This window comes from Panthera leo, chromosome A2 (assembly GCF_018350215.1).
Source record: "Panthera leo isolate Ple1 chromosome A2, P.leo_Ple1_pat1.1, whole genome shotgun sequence".
Lineage (NCBI taxonomy): Eukaryota > Metazoa > Chordata > Mammalia > Carnivora > Felidae > Panthera > Panthera leo.
Window position 1 is genome coordinate 162,647,005 of NC_056680.1, and position 22,468 is coordinate 162,669,472.

Genomic DNA, 22,468 nt, shown 5'->3' on the forward strand with positions numbered 1-22,468 from the left:
TGTTTACTTCATCATGGTATACTGAAAATGGCATGTGTTTTGGAGTCTGAGAGCTTAACGGCGCTACCCGTTAGAAGCTTAATTTTGCTTCCTGTCGGAAGGGACCCCATCACTATTCCTGTAACGTGGAGGTGTTCCCTACTGTCACAGACACAACGTACGTGGGGTTCTCAGCACAGCGCCTGTACGCAGTTCACTGTTCAATGCATATTAGCTCCACAGAAAGGACTCTCCCAGCAAATGCTCCTACATTTTATTAAATAGTCTTTCTCTTCGTCACTCAAAATCTACACGCGAATGCTTCCTTACATTTTACTCTTGCTCCTGTTGATACAAAAAACCATCTATGATTCTTAAATTGGTACTTGTTCTAAAATTATTTGGAACAAGCAATATTTCATCTACCATTATCAGACAGATGATTATTGCTAAAAATACGTACATTCTGTTGGGGACCTAATTTTCATTACTGGCTTGCCTTTCAGCCCCCAAACACATTTTTTACTCTCATCCCACCTTACGCACAAGCTTCAAATACCTGTCTTCTTTCCAAACAGCCAGCAGGCAAACCATAAGACCCTTCCTCTCCTAAAGCATGTAACTCCAACCTCGACTATGATCTACTGTTCTGAACAATTTAGGAATTAGCCAACTGTCCTTATCCGAGCAGTTTTCTGTACCTTCAAAAACCTCCTCCCAAATTAGAGACATACTCTGAAATAATAAACACAGGGCCTCTGTTGCAACAGCCAGAACAACACTAGGAGATCCACTTCACCCATCACCCATCAATCATACAAATGAAAATACAGGGACAGAGTTGGCTAATACTTGGCCCGGCTGGCATAATGGTAGAGTACTCCTAACAATCACTTTGCCATACCATTAGAAAAAGGAATAACCAAGAACAGTGTCTCACCCACATGTTTTACACTGCACGATGTCCTTTCACCTACCAGACCCTCTGACTAGAACAACACTCTACAGAGTTCCGGGTCCTATGTGTGAGGATACTGAGGCTGGGCACCTGCAGGTTTTCAGGGTTTGGTCTCCAGGACTTCCTAGGAGCTATCTGACTTCCCAGTTAGGGCTTGTTCTCCTACATGGCAGAGCTGGGCCCACCGGATCAGAACTCCACAGCGACAAGTGTCCCAGTAGGTCTATATTCATGCCAAGGATAAGATTAAGGAACAACGTTTCTGCTTTTATTCAAAGGAGAATGCCACCTCTATTTTCAACTTCACTGAAAAGTAGGTTCCATTAAGGGATATGAGATTTCACTGAAAAATGTCAACCATCCTGGGGCGCCTGGGGTGGCTCAGTGGGTTAAGCGTCCGACTTCAGCTCAGGTCATGATCTTGTGGTTCATGAGTTCGAGCCCCATGTCGGGCTCTGTGCTGACAGCTCGGAGCGTGGAGCCTGCTTCGGATTCTGGGTCTCCCCCTCTCTGCCCCTCCCCTGCTCACGCTCCATCTCCCTCTCTCTCCCTCTCTCAAAACTGAATAAATATTTGAAAAAGAAAAATGTCAAAACGTCTTCCATGTGATTAGCATAAACAAAAGTTTCTTTATTGGTAATGAGAATGTGATCCATGCCCGTCATCACTATCTTAAGCACAACGTGGCCATATTGAAACTTGTCATAATAACAATAGCGTATCAAGCCCTTCGTTATATGCCAAGCACTGTTCTGAAAGCTTTACACATATTAACTCTTTGATCCTCATAATAACCCTAGGAACCTAGGGTTATTACAGGTAGCACCAGGGAAGCAGAGACCTAGAAGTTAAATAACTTGTTCAAGGACACGTAAATGCAAAGCATTTCTCATTATTGTTATTTTAATTAAGAAGTGTCTCTTCTCTCTTTCTCTCACATCTACCATACCACCCCAACCTGATCATCCCAGTTTATGAACGTAACCTCTTTCAAGGAATGAATCATGGTAACAATTGAAAAGCCACTTCACCTAACCTTCAGTGAAAGTGATTTCAAGTTACTCTATCTCAATCTTCTTGAAATCTCCCTTCTCCATTTTCTGACCTTCTGGATTACTGTCCACACGTCACACTCTGGCACCCTTTCTGACCCTCCCATCGAAGTTACCCCACTGAGGATTACCAACAATCTTAGTGTCCAATGAAACGTCTTTCAGGCACTCATCCCACCTGACATTGTAACTTGTCTCTAACAATCTTCATTTCTAAGATTCTATGTTTCTCACTCAGTCTACATCACTGTTTTATTTTTTCACTTTCACCTAATCCTTGAAAAGGAAAAGGGAAAGGAACACGTAATTGCGCATGTACTACAAGCCAGGTGAGTTAAGCATGTGACTGGTCACGTTTAATTGAAGAGTTCTTCGAGATTCTGTGTGCTATGGCAGTACATCCTCTTCAGAAACCTCCGCCTTCCCACAACTTCAACTAGTGTCACTCCACATGCAATTCCTCGATTTTCACCTATAGCCTCGAACAGCCGCGAGTCAGTCCGCCTACAAGTCAGAACAACGTGTGTGTCCCATTTCTAACTAACAATGGTCTAAAACTAAATTTGTCACGCCTCCACTACCACCCTCTGCCACACACACACACGCACAGCCAGTCTTCGCTGTTCTGGGCTTCTAGTTTATAGCCTGATTACCTGTAGGCAAACCTGGCTTCCATACAGTCTAATTCGGTTTGTGTTCCACATTTCCTTGTGCCTCACATCCATTCAGTAGCAGACTCCTACTTATTCTAACATCGCTATCACTCATATCCGTTTCTTCTTTTCAATTAGCATTGCAGATATATTTCCCTGGAACCCAAGTTTTCACTTAGTTCCAACCACAATAAACTCATCAGTACAACCCTCGTGTCAAATTCATTTCCAATACTGACGTCAGAGCTACCTTGCCAAAACCTGTAACCCATCAGGTCACGTCACTGGTGTGAGACCTCTGAGCAACCTGGAGAAGAAAAGGCAACTGGCACAGCCTGTCTCACAGCCGCCTACATACAATCTAGACCCAACATGCATTTTCTGCTTTTGCTCCTTAAATGCTACCCACTTACCGCTTCTCCTCCGCTCTGGAAAATGTTCAAGTTGCCATTATTGAATATCTATGTGTCACTCTGTATATTACCTGATCATGCTTTAAGTTACAATTATTATTCTTTGAAACATGACTGCCAAAATCTTAACGACTCTTAAAGCTCTACCTGAATTCTGGTCTACTATGATATAACTCAGCTGTATACCTCAAAGTCCATATACTAGGATTAAAAACTCTGGACGGGGCGGGGGGAGGGGTGGGACCACTAATCTTTGTATTACACATAAGCAACCAACAAAACAAACAAAGGCATCCCCTGAAAACCTTTCAAAAATGAGCCTATACTGTTAAAAGCATTTAAATAATGACAGTAAGATCTTTTATTTAAAAATGCATCTTTAACTGATTTGATTTCTAAAATACAGACTTTGCATTTCAGAAAACATGGATATGTTTTTTTTTTTTAAATAAGTTGAGAAGAGAAATATTGAAGTGTTGCATTTCCAATCATTAAGAAAGCACATGGGAACAATTAAGACAAGAAGCACTTGTGATGAGTCTGTTTTATCCAAATGTAAATCACATGTTTAGTCTAGCAAAAATCAAGGTAAACTTATGTTTAGAGGCTAAACTAGCAGTAACTAAAATATTTTAATTATGTGTATTATGGCATTTTGCATGTATGCACAAAATTGGCAGTAAAAATAACATTACATTATTTGCACGTTTCAGCACTTATACAAAAACAGTATCACAGTTTATAAAAGTATCATTAAGTTACTCAATTCAGTATATCATCATGAAGCAATGAAAACAAGATCTAGAGAACTGACCCTATGCTCAAATCACCACAGACACATGCCAACACAGGACTCCAAACTACCCCCCACGGGAGACTCCCACACCTGCCACACCATCTCTTCCCCTCACTCTACAAATTTTAAGTCTAGGCTGTCCAATTTCAGCTCTCCAGAAACATGGAGAAATTCAACCCTTAAGTCTTATGTGGCAACTAGTTACAAGCAGGTCGGAGAAAACAGATCAAAGTAGGCAGATTTGTACAAAATGAGAAATTTGGGGGCACGTGGGTGGCTCAGTCGGTTAAGTGTCTGACTCTCGGCTTCGGCTCAAGTCATGATCTCACAGTTCAGGAGACTGAGCCCCAGGTCAGGCTCTTTGTTCACAGTGCAGAGCCTGCTTGGGATTCTCTTTCTCCTTCCCTGTCTGCCCCTCCTTAACTCTCTCAAAATAAATAAATAAACTTAAAAAAAAAATGTGAAGTTGACAGGAGACCGAAGTTGACAGTAGAGAAAGGTCAAGGATTTACTCTGAACGGATGTGCTGAACACATATTCTGTGGCGAAGTCCATAGAGAGGAGGACAGATATGGCCCTAGCCTTCAGACAGTTCACAATCTAAGGGGAAAACCGTAATTACCCAAACAAATATCTATGTCTGTGCCACACGCTGCAGCGAAAAGCATGGGGCTGGGTGAGGAGGTGGAGATTTGCTAACCACTGAGGAAATGACAGCGAAAGCGGGACCAGGTCAGTGAGCACAAGGCAGCCAGGTGGAGGGTCATTCTCCAAACGTGTGTGCAGGGAGGGCTAGGCAAACAGGAGCCCAGCTGGGGAAGGGAAGCAGGCAGGTACTCCTCCCCCACGGCCCCCACGGTGAGAAAAAGAATTCTGCTCTCAAAGTGGATCACAGATTGCCAGAGAAGTTCAGGGAGGTAGGGGTGTGGCTGAGATCAATTCAGATTATTTTCCCATCACCACAGAGGAGGGTTTCCTCCTATTGGTTCCTAGCCATTGTTTCTAAGGGTCGAGGCCGATCTGCTTTAGAAACACACACACACCGCAGAACCGTACTTACGGAACTTTTCTAGAGGTGACATACCCTGGCTGTGTATGGGCAGCAGCTGAGGTGCAGGCGGTGGGGGAGGCTGTGCTAGCGGGGTCGGCTGGGCGGTCGCAGGACTAAGCACAGCGGTGAACAAGTCTTCAACATCCTTCCCTCCAAGCTCTGTGAGACAGAATCGTAGCGGTAATGAGACGAAGAGACTACCGAGCCAAAGCACCTGGAATGCCATTGTCAGAAACTCGAAATACAGAACACAAATACCTGGAATTTTATACAACTTTCCAAGAATTGCTCCTAGGATAAAACAAAGAAATAGAAACATTAACAACTACCATTTCAACATACGGATACAAAATAGCATTTGACACAGAAATGATCAGAACAGAAGTTAAATTAGAAAGAAGCATGCAGAAATCTTTGAAAATCATATTTACTCATGTCTTTTAGAAAGCCTAGATGTAGGGCAAATATTTTACCATCTGTGACCATTTTGTCTAGCTCAGGACTGAGGATTCCATCTAGCTGCTCTTCACTTAGTGGTCGTGAAGTGGGATTGACACTTGGCTGAGGCAAAGACGATGCATCATCAGCGACAGGACCAATATCTATGCCGGCTGGAGGGGCAGAGTAAGTAGATTAAAAGCGAATCCTGAATAGTCACGTAAAATGCATGACACTGTTTACTGGCATTAATACACGACAATATGATTAAAACGGAGCAATGAAAAGTTTGCAATTCTAAACTAATCAGGATTCTTGTATCAATCTGAATAGTCACATCAGGAAAAGTCAGGCACGATGTATTTGTAAACTTAGGTGCCATTTAAAGTTATATTTCAATCGAAGAAAACACATCTCCTGAGGAACAGAAGAACACTCCTGAGTCTGAACGTCCACAAAAAATGAGCACCACATTATTACTTTGGAATCTACAAGAAGATTCAATATACAGTATTCAATATACAGTCAACTGCTTTAACTTGGAAAATAGTGGTTTCAGATGTATAGCTCAACCATCATATGTAGTGTAGGACACAGGAGGGATAGAATCTCACGTAACGAAATGCTCTAAAATTCTCTTGGTTAGTAAACTTTATCCTTTTGTGAATAATTTCAACTACAGACCATGTTTTGGAAATATTCTGTAGTCACAAAACAAGACATTGCTTATGTTCCTAAAATAACGGGCTTTGTTTCGTATAAACTGGTTTTTAGGCAAAAGTCACGTTTAAAAGTGGTCTATCATCCACTTTATCACGCTCTCTCAATACTGCTGCCATTAAGAACTAAAATGTAGTCTGCTCTTCTTTGATCCTATATTAGGAATTAACTCTCTAACATGTGGGTCGTATTATAAATTACATATTAACAAGAATAAAATCATCCATTAAAGAAACAAAACAAAACAAAACAAAAGAGGAGCTGCTGGTAAAGTCATCCACAGCACAGCACAGCTGCACCATGCTTCAGCTGCACGCACAGAGGGAAAGCAAGGATGGATTAGTGACAAATTAGCACTCTAGCAATACGCATGCACCTACAGGCTGGTTCAGCTGAAATCACTATAAAAAAGAAGACTACTTCTAGTCAGCCGTCATCCATTACTCAGTTTCTTACCAAATGGAAAAGGTGAGCTCTCAACCTGGAAAGTGCATAAATCAAGACCTACAAGACCCAAACCAAATAAAATGGATGATTACCACGGGACCGGGAAGTGAGGGACAATGCAAACAAAAGAAGAAACAAGATACGGCAAGACTGTAGGGCAACAAGCCTTAAGTTTGATGCAATTAGAAAGACAACAGAAATTAACTTGCTATTTCCTCTCCTAAAGCAGAAAAGCTGAGGTAGATCAAATAAAATGATGAGTTCTTTGACAAAGCCAAAACAAACGTTTTTTCAGTTTCAGAGAAAAGACTAAACTTGTTCCACACACACATATACCTCTCATCGTATCATAAAACAGACACTAGACAAATATAGACATATATACCTGAATGATCAACTGATTTTGCAAGGTCATCTGAAATTATTCCAAGAATGTCATCATCTGTGTTTAAGACTTCAGAAATATCAGCTAAGGGGTCATCAGTCGTACCTAAGCATAGCAAGTATATTTTTAAAGTCTCAATATTGTCCTAGACATTACATTCTAAAACACCCTCACTCATTCAACCACTCACTAAATATCTAGACTACACAGAAGCTAAGTGCTAGAATCATAAAAAGTTAAGATTATCACTTCTAAAATAAGGAATTTTTCAAAGACAGCACACGCCAATGTTTTGAGTAACAAAACATTAAAAATTAAGACTTTTTTGTTCTGTGACTAATGTATATCAATAAAATAAAACTTAAAATAAAGATCAATAAAATAAATAAATGCAATAAAAGTGAAATAGAATGCTATAACAAAGCAAAAAAATGCATTAAGTAGCATCTCTAAAAGTGACATTAGAAAATAAAACACAGAAGATAAATAAAATATGAAAGTCAAACCCATTACTTAGAAGTTTCTTGTGAAGTATAGTAGGTACCATATAGTTCGATGCCTGCTTCCAACTCTGATCTCAATACTGATTAACCGTTCACTTATTTATCCAAAAGATGTCAGTATCCACAGAATTAGGTCGATGGACTATATTAAAAGGCATTGTTCCAGCCACCGGGAATTCAGAATAACCAAAACAAAGTGCATGCCTACTTTACTTTCACAGGAGGAGTTAATAAATAAATGGTGTCAGTATAAATGCTATGAAGAGAACAAGAAGGAAAAAGCATAAGAATAAGATGTGGAGGTGACAAACTATTAGACAGAGTAGTCAGGGAAGACCTTTTAAAGGACATGACCAAGGGTAAATATAAAGGGAATAAGGGAGTGATACGCAGGAAGACAGAGCGAATACTCCAGGCAGAGGGAAGAGCAGAGGGCAAGACTGGCGCAGGAAGGGTTTTGCCAAGTGTGGCCAGTGTGGTTGACTGTAGTGATGGAGAGAAGGAGTGATAGGAAATGAAAAAGGCAGCAAAGTGAGATTATGTATGGTTTGTAAGTCATGGCGAAGACTGAGCTTTAGTCCACAATATAAAGAACGGGAAGTTGGTCGAAGGCTGATGGCTCGCAGGGCACAGGACTGACTCTTACAGGGAAAGTGCCGGCCGCCTGGGGGCGGGGGGAGCGCCAGCAGCATGGGAAGTCTAGGTGAGAAGTGGTGATGCGGGCACCAGAGCCGCAGGGAGAGGGGAGATAGGACGTGGCTGACTTTGGGATACATTCTGAAGGCAGAGACAAGTTTGTGGATGGTATCAGGTGTGTGGTGTGAGATAACAAAGAGTGGAGGAGTTCTCCAAAGGCCTCTGGACTCATCAGTAAGACAATCGATTAGCTTTAATAATTACATCAGTCATTTAAGTTAAGGTACATCTGAATGTTTTAATCCAGGTCAGCTATGTTTTTACTTTAAAAAGGGGGGAGGGCCCATAAAAAACGGTAAGATTCTAGAGCAAATATCCCTGTAAGACACAAATAGTCTTGTCCCACTGAACAAACACTTGTCAAATAGAATTCATACATACAGAAGATTATAATCTTTCAAAATGAAAACTTGTGTAAATGAAATGCCCAAATATTTGTTAAGTGTTTAGAGAAACAAGCTTACTTCAATAGTGTATTCTCTAGACATTTGAAGGAAAATTCAAGTGGATAATTCATTTAGGGATCGTGTGTGTGTGTGTGTGTGTGTTAAACCAACGGAATTCTACTACATAAATTACAAGTAACATTTTTTTAAACCGCGTTTTCAAAGTTCACCCCACTTGACAAAAGGGATTTTCTATCCTACCAACACATCATTAGAACTGATGGAATGGACTACACTGAACGAAACCCAACAACAACAAGCCGCTACGACTAGTTAAGTTGCCCATTAGACCGTCAAGAGTCGTCCAACTGCAGAGAATGTCCGTGTCGTCTGGGTTCCAGAGTGGGTTCTACTCCAGCCCTCCACACTTTGGCTTCGTCACCCAACCATTCTCAGCGGCTTCGTGAACTTATCCATGTTTTCTCCCGCTACAATATGCCTTCTGCCCAGCATCAGTTCTCTTCCTCATAAAAACTCAAGTTCAGGTAACTTCTATCTAAATGGATTTTCATAGTACGATACCCTTTGAAGGGTCTACAGGTCTTTCATTATGTATTTTAACAATACATAGACACGGATAAGAGCAGCTAGGTACTGACAACAACAGAATTAAAATGATCTGCAAGATTAAACAAATAAAAAGCATGGCCTTCAGGTCACTCCTTTAACTTCACTGTTGCTCACAATAAGGAAGATTGGACATCCTGTATGCGTACAAGGGGGTTGGTAAGATTGCTTCTAATCATTTCAAGAAGTTAAAAGACTGCATGTCAACTAGGGTAATGCCAGGTTAATGGAACTGTAACTACTTAATATATCAAAAGTCATCTTTCAGTAAAAGGTCACCTTAAGATTACTTTCAAAATTGAGTTATAAAATTTACTGAGGAAAAACTCTAACTAATGGCAAAAAGTCAGAAAAACATTAATTTATAACTGATAGATAGTGAGATAAAAATCTGGAAGTGGGGGAAAGTTCTATGATCACAACTCCTACATGCTGAACTACTTAAGCTTCTAGATCTTTGTTGACATTAACAGTACTTTATAAATGTTATTTCTCATACCTTTTTCTGCTTCTCAATAGTCCCCATAGTCACTCTACCTAGGGTAGGGGTTGTCAATACAGGGGACATTTGGCAACATTTGTGATCATCACGACATCATAAGGACAGAGGTGCTAAGTGTCCCACGGGGCACCACAGCGCCACCCTCCAACAAAGACTTCTCTGGCCCAAACAGTAGTAAGTGTCAGTAGTAAGAGACTGTGATGTAACACAACATACTCCACCGTATTAACACAGTCTGTCAGCCAGTTCCTGACTACAGCATTCTTTTGTTTTCCTCTTTTGAATTTCTTACGGCTATGAAATTAACAAAAATCTACCTCATTTAAGTCAAAGACTGTTACATTTATTACTCCTCAACTATGGCAAAATCACACACCTCTGTACATTATCCGCAGCATGTTATAAACTGAATATTTTCCTTTGCAACTCTTGATTTTGGTGGTAGTTACACAGATAAATTTATTTACCAAATCTTCTAGACCTGTCCACTTAAAATAGTTGCATTTACTGAATGCAAATTATACTTCAATGAGGCTGATTTTTAAAATGCATATGAGGCCAAACTAAAGCATTTCAAAGGTTTAATTACAAGGAATACGAATTCCATATGGTAAAGAACACATCTGCAAATTATTCCACATACCGTGGGTTCCAGGTTTTGCTGGAGTTGATGATGAACTAAGTAGTGGATCTAAGGAAGGATCCAAGAAATTTGTGTTCATGTTTGTTTTATATGAAAGTTGAGCCGCATCTTCTGATAGATTATCTAAACTTAGCTTGTTTTGTCTACTTGTATCTAGAAGATCTTTTCCAAAGAAAGCTTCCTAGGTAAAGAGAAGCACATACGAAAGTGACTTAGTTATAAAGTTCTAAGATGGTTAACAGGTAATTCTGCTGTTTTGACAAGAAGGCAGAACTAACACAAAAACTTGGTATTCAAGAATACAGAAACTGAACATAGAAATATATAAACAATTTAGAAATAACCTGTCGATTCTTTTATATAGATTTCCCCTTATTTTTAAACAAATTTTTATAGTTTTACTAGAGACAAAATTATGCATATAAAACCACACAATTGTACTGAGATACAATAATCCAATAATTCCAGGAGATTCGGCTACAATTAAATTTAAAAATTGATAAATTTATAATACCATTGGCACCTTCATTCATATTATAAGAAAAACTAAAGCTTCATAAATATTATTAATACTTATAGATTACTTGCAGAGAATAGCACAAGGGTTTGATCTATAGCTTTAATATTTACATACTTCAGGTAGATTTAGTAACCTCATATTGACTCACATAACCACATTAAAGACTTAACATGCTATAAATCTGAAAGAGGGTTTTTATACTCATTTGAAACATAGTATGTGCACAAAATTTACTGCTGTTAAAGGCTTTTGGCTTTTCATTCACTTACTCATATTAACATTTCTCCGTTTCAATGTACTTCCACTAATCTAGAGACTAGTGTTTCAAGCTGTGTTCCTTACAATGCAAGGACCTCTCCAAAACTTCTCAAGGATCAATAAAGAGGACAAAAGGAAGCCCTTGGAACTCCGCCCGCCCCCCTCCACTTCACTTCAACCCAACAGTTCCGCTTTAGTCTATTTTCTGTAAGGTGGTCTGTCTAGAAAAGGGATCCTTTGTAGAGGCCAATTTTGAAGAAAATCAACATTTAACACACTCTTGCAAAAGATACATATACAGGAAAAGGCTCGCTGCAGCATTTTTTATAGTACCACAGGAGGAAACAGCTTCAATTGGTCTGTCAAAAGGCATAGGACTAAATAAATTACAGACACCCAAACTATAAAACACATCAACATTTTAAAAGGACATAGAGCTATGCTATCAAAGAAAAGCTCTGAAATACAGAATTAAAAGAAAACAAGTTGAATGATATGTCCAGCAAAACATAAAATACAAACTAAGATTACTTTCACTCATAATTTAATAATAAATTAATAGGTTCTGAAAGGATAAATAACAAACTGTTAACAATGCTAACTTCTGAAAGGGGATGGGGAAGGAGCTATTTGTGAAACCTGATCAAGGTGATGATGTATTTGAAATTTTCACATTTTTTAAATGAACAAGCTGTTTCAGTATGAAAAAGACATTTGAGGGGCGCCTGGGTGGCTCAGTCGGTTAAGCGGCCGACTTCGACTCAGGTCATGATCTCATGGTTTGTGAGTTCGAGCCCCGCATTGGGCTCTGTGCTGACAGATCAGAGCCTGGAACCTGCTTCTGACTCTGTGCCTCCCCCCGTCCCCCGCCTTCCTCCCTGGCTCTCTCTCTCAAAAATAAATAAACATTAAAAAATTTTAAAGGAAAAAAAAAAGAAATTTGAAAATCAGCAAAGCTGACCACTGGGTAGACTATGGTTTGTTTCTTATACCAGTGATACTTTTATCATTAGGAAAAATGTTGAAGAGTAGAGCATCTTAAAATTTAGAAACCATTTATTTCATGCCTTCAGTATTCAATCTGACATCATGATTAGCAACAATTTTTTTAATAACTCATGAAGATTTCAGTGCTAATTATCAAAAACTGTAATATTCCTATTAATTTGATGGTTTTATATTGATTTTATATAAAGGAATGGCTCCATGTGGTTTCTAATTTGACAATGTGACTCCAAGAACCAACCAGAGATTTTAAATCTACTACAGGGGCTCCTAAGGTAGACAGGAGCACTAGGTCTTAGGAGACCACACAAATCTATTTGACAGATTATACAATTATTTATAGTTTATCTAGACACTGTTATGATTAATAAAGAAAAACTGAATAATGGCTGCTGAATCCCTGTGGCTTTCATCACTATGTACCCCCCCAGTCAATGGGGGAAATTACAGCTCTACCTCAAGAAACAGTATCATTACAATGGCTTCCTCCATATTGCTCCCCACCCCGCCCCCCGGCCCCCGCCTCAAGAAAAAACAAACCCGTTAAGTATTACTGATGCACACTGGAGGAAACAGTCCAGTTCAGGAGATCAAGATTACAGCAGTTAATCAGGAAATCAGATCCACTACTTTTAAAGGCTCTTTTTCAATGTATGAAATGGTCAGTTTTCATATGTTCATAAACAGCCAAAGAAGATCACACTCTACAGAAGGATCAAGGAAAGGAGGCGGGGCGAGGAGAAGCAGGTATTCTACTCAATATTCTCAAGAAAGGATTATTAAAAGGGACAACAAAAGGATTATTAAAAGACAACAAAAAGGATGCAGTTAAAGCGAATCTAAACAATAAAGGTGGGAGTATTTTCTGACCAATAAAATTACTATTATATGGTTAAAAAGAAGTTACACAGTTAGGTATCTGAAGGGAACATGGGAAAAACAAAACATACTATTACAGACTGACGACACGTACGGCACAGGTACTTTACAGACATAATTCTTAATCTCTCAACATTTCTTGGCACACAGGTGTCGATGGGAATGAGATCACATCGCTAACTGGCAGGAGGGCAATACTCAAGCCCAGGACTCCAACCTTAAAGGCTCAGCTCTAAAATGGACACTGCACTCGGGGCCCCTGGGTGGCTCAGTTGGTTGTGTGTCTGATTTTGGCTCAGGTCATGATCTCACAGTTTGTGAGTTCGAGCCCAGCAATGGGCTCTCTGCTGTCAGGGCAGAGCCTGTTGAGGAGATCTTCTGTTCCCCCTTGCCTCGTGTCCACGAGTGCTCGTGCTCTCTCTCTCTCTCTAAAATGGACACTGACCTTATGGATTAGTTGTCTAATAAAAACTTACACTCATGTATATTACCACATACTACATATTATGCTTACAAGTTTATTAAACAAAAAGTTTATTAAACAAAAAACTCTATTCAAATGAGTAGGTGATTTTTATACTTCTCATCAATTTTTTTTTTTTTACGTTTATTTATTTTTGAGACAGAGAGAGACAGAGCATGAATGGGGGAGGGTCAGAGAGAGGGAGACACAGAATCTGAAACAGGCTCCAGGCTCTGAGCTGTCAGCACAGAGCCCGACGCGGGGCTTGAACTCACGGACCGTGAGATCATGACCTGAGCCAAAGCCGGCCGCTCAACCGACTGAGCCACCCAGGCGCCCCTATACTTCTCATCATTAAAAAAGAAAACTGAAGCAGCTGGATATTAGCTGAGAAGAAATGTAATTTTTAAAGCAGTTAAACCATTAAGAGCCAACTGGAAAATTAAGGTAAAAAAATAAATGCAAGCAATAATGAGGTATACATGTAGGCCATTATTGTGTGGAAGGAACAGATCAGAGGAACACTCACCGACACTGACATAAGGACAGACACTCAAGAATAGTCTGTTCCAATTCTACTCTCACACCTGAAGACAGAGAGGCCCAGGAAGGAGGACTCCCCTGCTCGGGAACCTGAATCTCAGTCCTGTATCTCTAATACAGGGCCCTTTCCAGGACACCACATGGCCTGGAGCTCCTCTGTGACTTAATGCTTGCAGGATAAAAAGATTTCTATTTTCACGGAGCCTACACCTATCAAAGAACGTCTTCACCCTGACGGGTGTTTTTCTGATGTATGTTTTAGAAGACAAAAAACAATTCTACTTAAAACTTTGGCTCACTGGCCTCTGAAAGTGGTAACCAATTATTAAAAGCTGTAACCCTGGCTGCTAAAAACCCAACTTTATTCAGTGACTATAATTACTCTAACCTGCACTGGCAAAGGGAGCTGTCCATAGGACGTGGGTTTGGGGAGCACACAAGTGCGACTGCTTTGGAAGAATGAGCTTTTCCCAGTTCAAACTGTCCTTGTATGCCTTAAGAAACATTTAGAAGTGAAAAACTGGGACAAAAAAGAACTTTTTGAAAAGTACCAAAGCACAAAAAAAAAAGTAAATGTTAATTTTTATGGGCTTCTGAAAGGTAAAGCTGGCATTTAAAATATGTAATTAAAAACAAAACGAGTAAAACATCAACAAAAATAAAGCTATTTTTCAAAACTCCATACATTACATTTCTTCTGTTAATAAACTATACAATATAATGTAAAGCAAAATATTACTTGTAAATAGGCAGGGAACGTTTCTTCAAGCTTATTTTTCCTTTTTCGGTATCTCTTCTTTATTTTTTCAGTGTTTTCAGTAACAGAAACAGATTCATCAACTAGTGTATCTGGTAAGTGCTCACTCCAGCCTGAAACAATAGTCACATTTATAAATATGTGATGTTCAATATTGTCGGACAAATCTACCCAAAGTAACTTTACAGCTTACCAACATACACAGATCCATATAAACAAACAAGCTTTTTCTTTTTTCTCTCCAGTTTTATTGAGATATAATTGATGTACAATACTATGTCAGTTTAAGGCATACAACATGACTTGACAGACACACTTTTTCACAAAAAAGATGTCAAAGCAAGTTTATTAGTAACTTTTAAGCATCATAAAAAATTCATTGCATGTCTATTTAGTATCAGTATATGTTTACTTTTGTCTCTTAATGAGTATTTCCTTACTCGCAAAGCAGCAAACTGTTTCCTTTAACATCAACATTTTGTTAAAAATTAAAATAATAAAAGTACTCAGTGCTTATGAGTATGGGGAAATGGCTACTCCTATACTTCTAAAGGCAACTAAAGGCAGGAACAATCTTTCCGAAGAGTTTACTGGGCACATCCAACAGAAGTCTTTTGGAAAGTGTATTCTTCAATCCAGCAATTCCAAGTTCAAGGATTTATTGCAAATTAGGTTTCTGTGGTACATATCATACTAACATATCACCACCTACGAAAACGCTTGTAAATATGCTATGAATGCTCAATCTTAAAATCAATCAGAGAAAAGGAAATAAAAAAATTTTGATCTATGAAATTAGCAAAGAAGTCAGTCCACTACGTAGAGCAGATAAGTGAGCAATCAAATGAGAGGCTCATGTTCCCAAGGCAAACAGTACATCCCTCCTAAAAATCAATGTGGGCACTTTTGTGGCCAGAGTATGTAAGGGAACTGACTTCTAAAAACAACTACAGATGGTGGATAAACATTTTTTGTAACTATCTTTTTAAATGTACCAGTAATCTACCAGAAAATAAAGAATCCTTAAAGACCAACAAATTCAGGTAAGACAGGAACCACAGAAAGAATTAAGCAAAGAACCAAGTAAAGCTCTCTGAAGTTCTGCTAAAATGCAGTGACCTTGAGCTCAGGTTTTCACAGCCTCCTGAGCAATGGGAGACTAGAAGACAAAGTTCAAGGCCTCTCCCTCCTCGGCATAGTGATTAACCAGAGGTGCCTCCCATAAAGGTGATAAAGGTGAGACCCTGAAGGATTCCACGCTCAGAGTTGGCATAACAAGAAATACACCCTCCCAACCCCCTCGTCCCCCATACATCACTCACCTCCCCCTCCCCCTCTCCACCACCAACTGCCAAGAACTTGTCAACTTGTCAGGGAATTTGGTGCTGGGTAGAAAGGCAAAAAGTGAAAATCTTCCCTGAGAGTTCATAAACTCAGTATAACCCTAATATGTAAGAAATCCAGATTTATAGAATGCAGGTGGACCAAAAAACTTCAAGCTAAGAATTGAAGCTAAATTCTTTAAGCTACAGAAGTACTGGGGTGGTAGCACCTCATGTTCCTGGTGGTAAGAGACGCAGTCTCTGAAAGAAGCCACCTGCAATTCACTCCTCAACAAAGTTCAGAGAATGTTCTAAAGAATATGAACTCACAGTAAAAATAAACACATAAATAAAAAGTAACATATTATGTGTACGTATGTATCTATGTCACACAATAAACACAACGAAATGAGGCACTATGGGAAAGGGCAGGAGAGGCATCTGTAGAATCACACACGTGCACAGGCTTTAATACTTCTGCTCCGTGTTACTTAGACACATAAGGAAGTAACAGAGGACTGAGACTAGGAAGGAGTAAGCTATAGAGAAACGAGAAAGGGTCTTAGCACTTAGCAATTCAATTCAGAAAGGGAAACAACGCATAAGAAAATAAAAACTCAATGGATCACTCTCGATACGACACGTGAAGGGATAAAACACTAACCTAACAGAACTAAACTATGACGGCAGAATAGAGAGAGGAGGAAAACACAAAACCAGGCTCACCGAACATGTCACATTTCTTAGGGCTTATTATAACTACATTACAATCTTACTGTTACAGTCATATTAGGAACTCCTTTAAAACCTTCTAGTGCTTCCTTTTAAAAATGCAATTTGTAATTTTCATTAATTCACAGGTTAAAACCCCACCTCTTAATAATGGAAGAACTCCAATCAGTGCACATGCTGAAAACATCTTTTTTTCATATCCTACAGAAAGCATTTAAAATACGTACAGCATACAGACTGTGACCATACCGACATAAAGTGTTCATCAGAACCAATTCTCAAGCTGTGACTTAATGATTTAGTGTTCTCTGAGGATCTAAGTGAGGATGACAGAATATTAATTGGAAGACATATTTCTAAAACGTTATACAATTTGGTTTAAAGTTGTTGTAGTACCCTGTCACTTTCAACAAAATAAAGTCTCCAATTTTATACCAAGCAGCTAAGACGGGCGAAGAAAGGCCTTTTGTGAGATGATCAGTAAGCACCTGGTTTAACTAAGTGATTCGGTCCCTAACCTGTTGATATTTCACCTAAGACAGAAAGAAACTTGTTTTAAAAAAAATCTCAGAGGAATATACTCTGTTGGATTTAAATCTTTTTCTTTATGAAACCTCATTTCTGTATCATAGGTATGAACTCCACAGGCACTCAAACCATGATCAGTAAGAAGCAGTAAGGTTGTGACTGCAGCATTATTTAGGACAGTTCTTTTCCATAGAGACAGCAAGAAAAGGGAGTTAAACAAAATCAGTACCATACCATCATCTCTGTTAGGTAACTGCTCAGAAATAGAGCCTGAAGAATCTTTTCTAATGACAGATCTTTTCGTTTTTCCTTGCCCGGTTCGACTTCTCTGCCGTACCATAAATCCACCGATACCTAACCAAAAAAGAAATTGGTTAGCCTTGTAAATAACTGATTGCTCTCTGTATTTTCAAAGTAGGGTGATACTGCTTAAATACTGAGGCATTTCCCAAATTCAATATGGGCTACTTTAAATAATCATTTTTATACACAAGAGTTTGAAATAAGCAAATTAAAAGAGGTCAAAACCACTGTTACCTTATCACTAACCAAACAGGTATAAAAAGACATTATTAGAGTGTAGAAAGACTGCGTGCATTTCCTCTTCTAAGCAGCATCAGAGTAAATATTACAGTAAATTATACTTATTTAGCAAACATTAAGTAACTCAAATATCATCTTTCAAATTACTTGTACATCAGCTACAGAGAATAAATACAAGATATAAACAAAACTAGATGACCCAAACAAAGTCAGTATGACTTCAGGGGTAACGTGTCTACTTAAGGCCCTTGGACATGAGACACATTCAGCTCTATAATTAAAAGCAGAAATTCTAACTCTGGTTCCTCTGTGACTTTGGGCAATCTATCTAATTTTTAAGTGTTCCCAGTTCCCTCACTGGTAAAACAGGGATGGCATCTAACTCCTCCTCATACATGCATTATAAGGATTAAATAACTTGCCAGATGTAAAGCCCATAGACTAGAGCCTGACACACAGTCAAAAGTAAGTCGAACCCAGTTTGTGACCTAATGGCTCCCTCAGTCACAGAGATGACCTTCAAGGAAGGCAGAGTCAAAGGAAAAAAAACACAATAAATGTTAGCTCCTAGAAGGAGTCTGCAGTGTCCAAAAACGTATGTATAGTAATAAGCCTCCAAATTAGGAAGAAATGAAGTGATTTTCATGCAGTGACTTGGATGAAGCTAACCTAGGTCCTTGTTTCAGATGTGGCCCACCTGTAAGGAAAGTTACCTTCTTGAGGTCTTACAGAATACATACAACAGTGAGAAAGGTCTTCCTTGCACCTCAAAAGGTATTTACAACACTCTTATCAATACAATATAAGCAGCTAGAAGATTAAAGACTGAATTGATTCGACTTAATGTCTCACTGATTGGTAAACAGACATGAATAAAGTGCCTAAAGAAAGCCTAAAAGGTCTGCATTGTGACCATTTCAGTAATTTTTTCCAATAAGGCAAATAAAATCTTATAAGCAAGCGAGATGTCCCTCCACCTCTGAGGCAGGGAGGAAATCAGAATTTAATCAGTCGTGTATGAACTGGTCTATAAATTCAGGAAGCCTAAGAACTCTGTCATATCGCCCTCACATTATACACTTACTGGCTCCTGCACAAACACTGAAGTAAGTTTTAAAAACATAGCAGGGGTGCCTGGGTGGCTCAGTCGGTTAAGCATCTGACTCCGGCTGAGGTCATGATCTCAGGGTCCGTGAGTTCGAGCCCCGCGTCGGGTTCTGTGCTGACAGCTCAGAGCCTGGAGCCTGTTTCGGATTCTCTGTCTCCCTCTCTCTCTCTGACCCTCCCCTGTTCACGCTCTGTCTCTCTCTTAAAAATAAACAAACATTAAAAAAAAAAAAACATAACAAAATATGGGGCGCCTGGGTGGCTCAGTCGGTTAAGTGTCCGACTTCGACTCAGGTCATGATCTCGCAGTCTGTGAGTTCAAGCCCTGCGTCGGGCTCTGTGCTGACAGCTCAGAGCCTGAAGCCTGTTTCAGATTCTGTGTCTCCCTCTTTCTCTGACCCTCCCCCATTCATGCTCTCTCCTTCTCTCAAAAATGAATAAACGTAAAAAAAATTTTTTTTAACATAACAAATAGTAAATACGAATGCTGAAAATTAAAATAATTGCAGAAGTACGCATCAAAGGAAAAATATACAAACGGCCTTAAAGGTCCCAGTACAAATAAAACATTGGGATAAGGCATTAAAAGAATCATTTTTTGTGAAGTATTCACATACTCGACCTAAGGAATTTGCCACCTAAATGCACATTCAGTTCTTCAATTTCGACATTCAAGTTTTAGTTTGGAGAGTTAAGGAGCTATATTTCATTTTGTTCATTTAATTATACTTGGGAGTCCTCAATATTACATTTTTTCTTAAATTAACTAAGTTTTGATTACATTAAAAGGTCCAGCTCAGGATGATACCTGGTCTGTACGGTTTCCTTTTTCTCTTTTTCACACCATCTGTTCCTTCCGCCCCCTTCGTTTCATCGTCCACAGCTTCCCGTTCAGGACTAGATTCTGATTTCCCATCACAGTCCACAAGTTCTCCTTCTGGAAAAAAGAAAAATACACAGATAAAATTGGGAAAAAAAAATCTACCAAATACATAATTCCTATGTAATAGGAAATAGAAGGCAAAGTGGTCACTGAGCCATTCTAATTGTGCACCCAGTAGGTGGGGAAAGTGTACAAAATGATGGAAAAGACACCAAATGGTTGTAGAATTCATGTTGCTTAATATGCTGTTTTCGGGAAATGAAACACAAGCATCAGGGAAGGGGAAACACACACAGAGAATGCTCAGAAAGACAACTACAAGTCAGTTTGCACTTAAAAAAATCTTCCCTTTGCCTTCAATTACATCTTCCGGCTCAGGACCACAAGACTGTCTCTGCAGCCTAGAACCCTCTTCTGAGCTCCAACTATAGCTGTAATTGAATATTACCTAGTTACCAAAAACTCTCCATCCAAAAATGAGGACAAGGGAGAGAGGGACACTTTTCACTGCTTACCCGTAATTCTTTTTCAGTTTTAAACCATGTGAATGTAGGAGTTGTCCACAAATCAAATTTTAAAAGTTAAGAGGATTAGCGATAACATTACAGGCAGTAATGACCTAGCCACTTGCTGCTGCTTCTCTCCCTCCACTACTTACTACCATTCCTGGCTCCACTCTATCCCCCCGCCCCCCATCCTTTGCCTTCCGGGGCCTAAATACAACCTTAGGCTCACACCCCCAGACATCCACCCTTTCACACTGGGAAGGTCTATACTGGGGCACTGTGTTCCCACTCTTGAGACACAACACAGTGTTTCCGTTTTCTTTGGATTTGGGGTGTGTGTGTGTGTGTGCGCGCGCGCGCGCCTGTGAACAAGGTTTCCAGATACCAGTAAGTGAATTAGAAAAAAGTCTGCCTCTGTTGCACAAGGAATTTGTTGTTGATGTGCTAAGATGACCGTTCATGACTTATTTTTCCTGAAGAACCACTTATCCGAAGAGTAAACAGCTGACAAAAGCTACAAGGAAAAGGTGCTGTTACAACGTTCCAGGAGCATCACAAATGCGTGTGGACTTTGTGGGTTCGTGGACCTAGGATGTACTTATGTGTGACATCACGTAGCAAATCACTTTCAAGGGGACACGCCTTCAAGGGACCCAATCTGGAAGCTACACGCTGAAGACACGCCCATCATTTCCCTGAACGCTGTCCTATGCAACAGTCATCGAAGGGAAAACCTTCTCAGGCCTTTTTGTTGTAGTTCTGCCACGTTTTTAAAAGGCTCTATAATCTCATACTTTGGGAATTAATGTGTACTGTCAAGAAATCTTCCAAATTCTGTGAAATGCAGCATTTCCCAGATTTAAGTAACTGTGGAACCATTTTTCAGGTTTCCCACTGTCCTTAGACACTAGAATTCTTCACTGTGCTCTGGTGGATGGTAATCTGATCAATTCCTCCCAGATATACAGACTATTTCTTCACAAGCCCCGAAACTTTAAAATCAAATTTTCTGCTTAATAGGATTTGAACATCAGTTATACAGAAGCATCAGGAAGTTTTTCTCCCAACCGCACACAACCTACTGCACAGAAAATGTGAGGACTAACTGATAAAAGACACACCGATGCTAAGCCACAATTCTCTCTGACCTGCACAAATGTGGCACCTTCCTGACTGATCTAGGTGCCACAACTCTTGGACCTCACAGTCTACTCACATTACAACCGGGTGTTCCATTTAAAACATCAGTAAGATTATGGGGTGCCTAGGTGGCTCAGTCGGTTGAGCGTCCGACTTCGGCTCAGGTCATGATCTCGCAGTTCACCGCGTCGGGCTCGGTGCTGACAGCTCGGAGCCTGGAGCCTGCTTTGGATTGTGTGTCTCCCTCTCTCTCTGCCCCTCCCCCACTCATGCTCTGTCTCTCTCACTCTCAAAAATGAATAAATGTTAAAAAAAATTTTTTGTAATAAAATATGAGTAAGATTAAACCATTTTCTCAGTAACCTCTGATCACCTCCATCCACAAGCTCAAGCATTGCCTTATGACTCTGTATGACCTACTCAGTCTTGCCTCCTCTCTCCTTTACAACGACGACTTTTTTTTTTTTTTTTTTTAATTTAAATTGAAGTTAGTTAACATACAGTGTAGTATTGGTTTCTGGAGTAGAACCCAGTGATTCATCACTTCATAGAACACCCAGTACTCATCCCAACAAGTGCCCTCCTTAATACCCATCACCCATTTAACCCATCTCTCCCCCATCCCCATCAACCCTCACGTTCTCTGGATTTAAGAGTCTCTTATGGTTTGCCGCCCTCTCTGATTTTATCTTATTTTTCCTTCTCTTCCCCTATGTTCATGTTTTGTTTCTTAAAGTCCACATATAAGTGAAATCATGCGATATTTGTCTTTCTCTGACTTATTTCACTTAGCATTATACATTCTAGTTCCATTCACGTTGTTGCAAATGGCAAGATTTCATTCTTTTTCATCGCCGAGTAATAGTCCATCGTATGTATATACCACATCTTCTTCATCCATTCATCAGTCAACAGACATGTGGGCTCTTTCCATACTTTGGCTATTGTTGACAGTGCTGCTATAAACATTGGGGTACATGTGTCCCTTCGGACCAGCATTTTTGTATCCTTTAGATAAATACTTAATAGTGCA

The 22,468-nt window shown here is 39.6% G+C and overlaps 1 protein-coding gene across 23 annotated transcripts in view; it reads right to left on the minus strand.

Moving 5' to 3' along the window:
• The window catches only part of KMT2C (lysine methyltransferase 2C), a 283,726-nt gene that overhangs the window by 48,444 nt on the left and 212,814 nt on the right, over positions 1–22,468 (minus strand). For 18 of the 23 annotated variants that reach the window (XM_042927161.1, XM_042927160.1, XM_042927153.1 and 15 more), the window contains 8 exons: positions 19,715–19,843; positions 17,491–17,610; positions 14,657–14,787; positions 10,250–10,430; positions 6,893–6,997; positions 5,376–5,513; positions 5,161–5,193; positions 4,912–5,061 (listed from right to left, as the gene is read on the minus strand). In XM_042927161.1, the coding sequence (XP_042783095.1) occupies positions 4,912–5,061; positions 5,161–5,193; positions 5,376–5,513; positions 6,893–6,997; positions 10,250–10,430; positions 14,657–14,787; positions 17,491–17,610; positions 19,715–19,843 (987 nt within the window). The remainder of the gene's footprint in view (positions 1–4,911; positions 5,062–5,160; positions 5,194–5,375; positions 5,514–6,892; positions 6,998–10,249; positions 10,431–14,656; positions 14,788–17,490; positions 17,611–19,714; positions 19,844–22,468) is intronic. The other 5 variants (XM_042927176.1, XM_042927169.1, XM_042927177.1 and 2 more) reach the window with 2 other exon arrangements.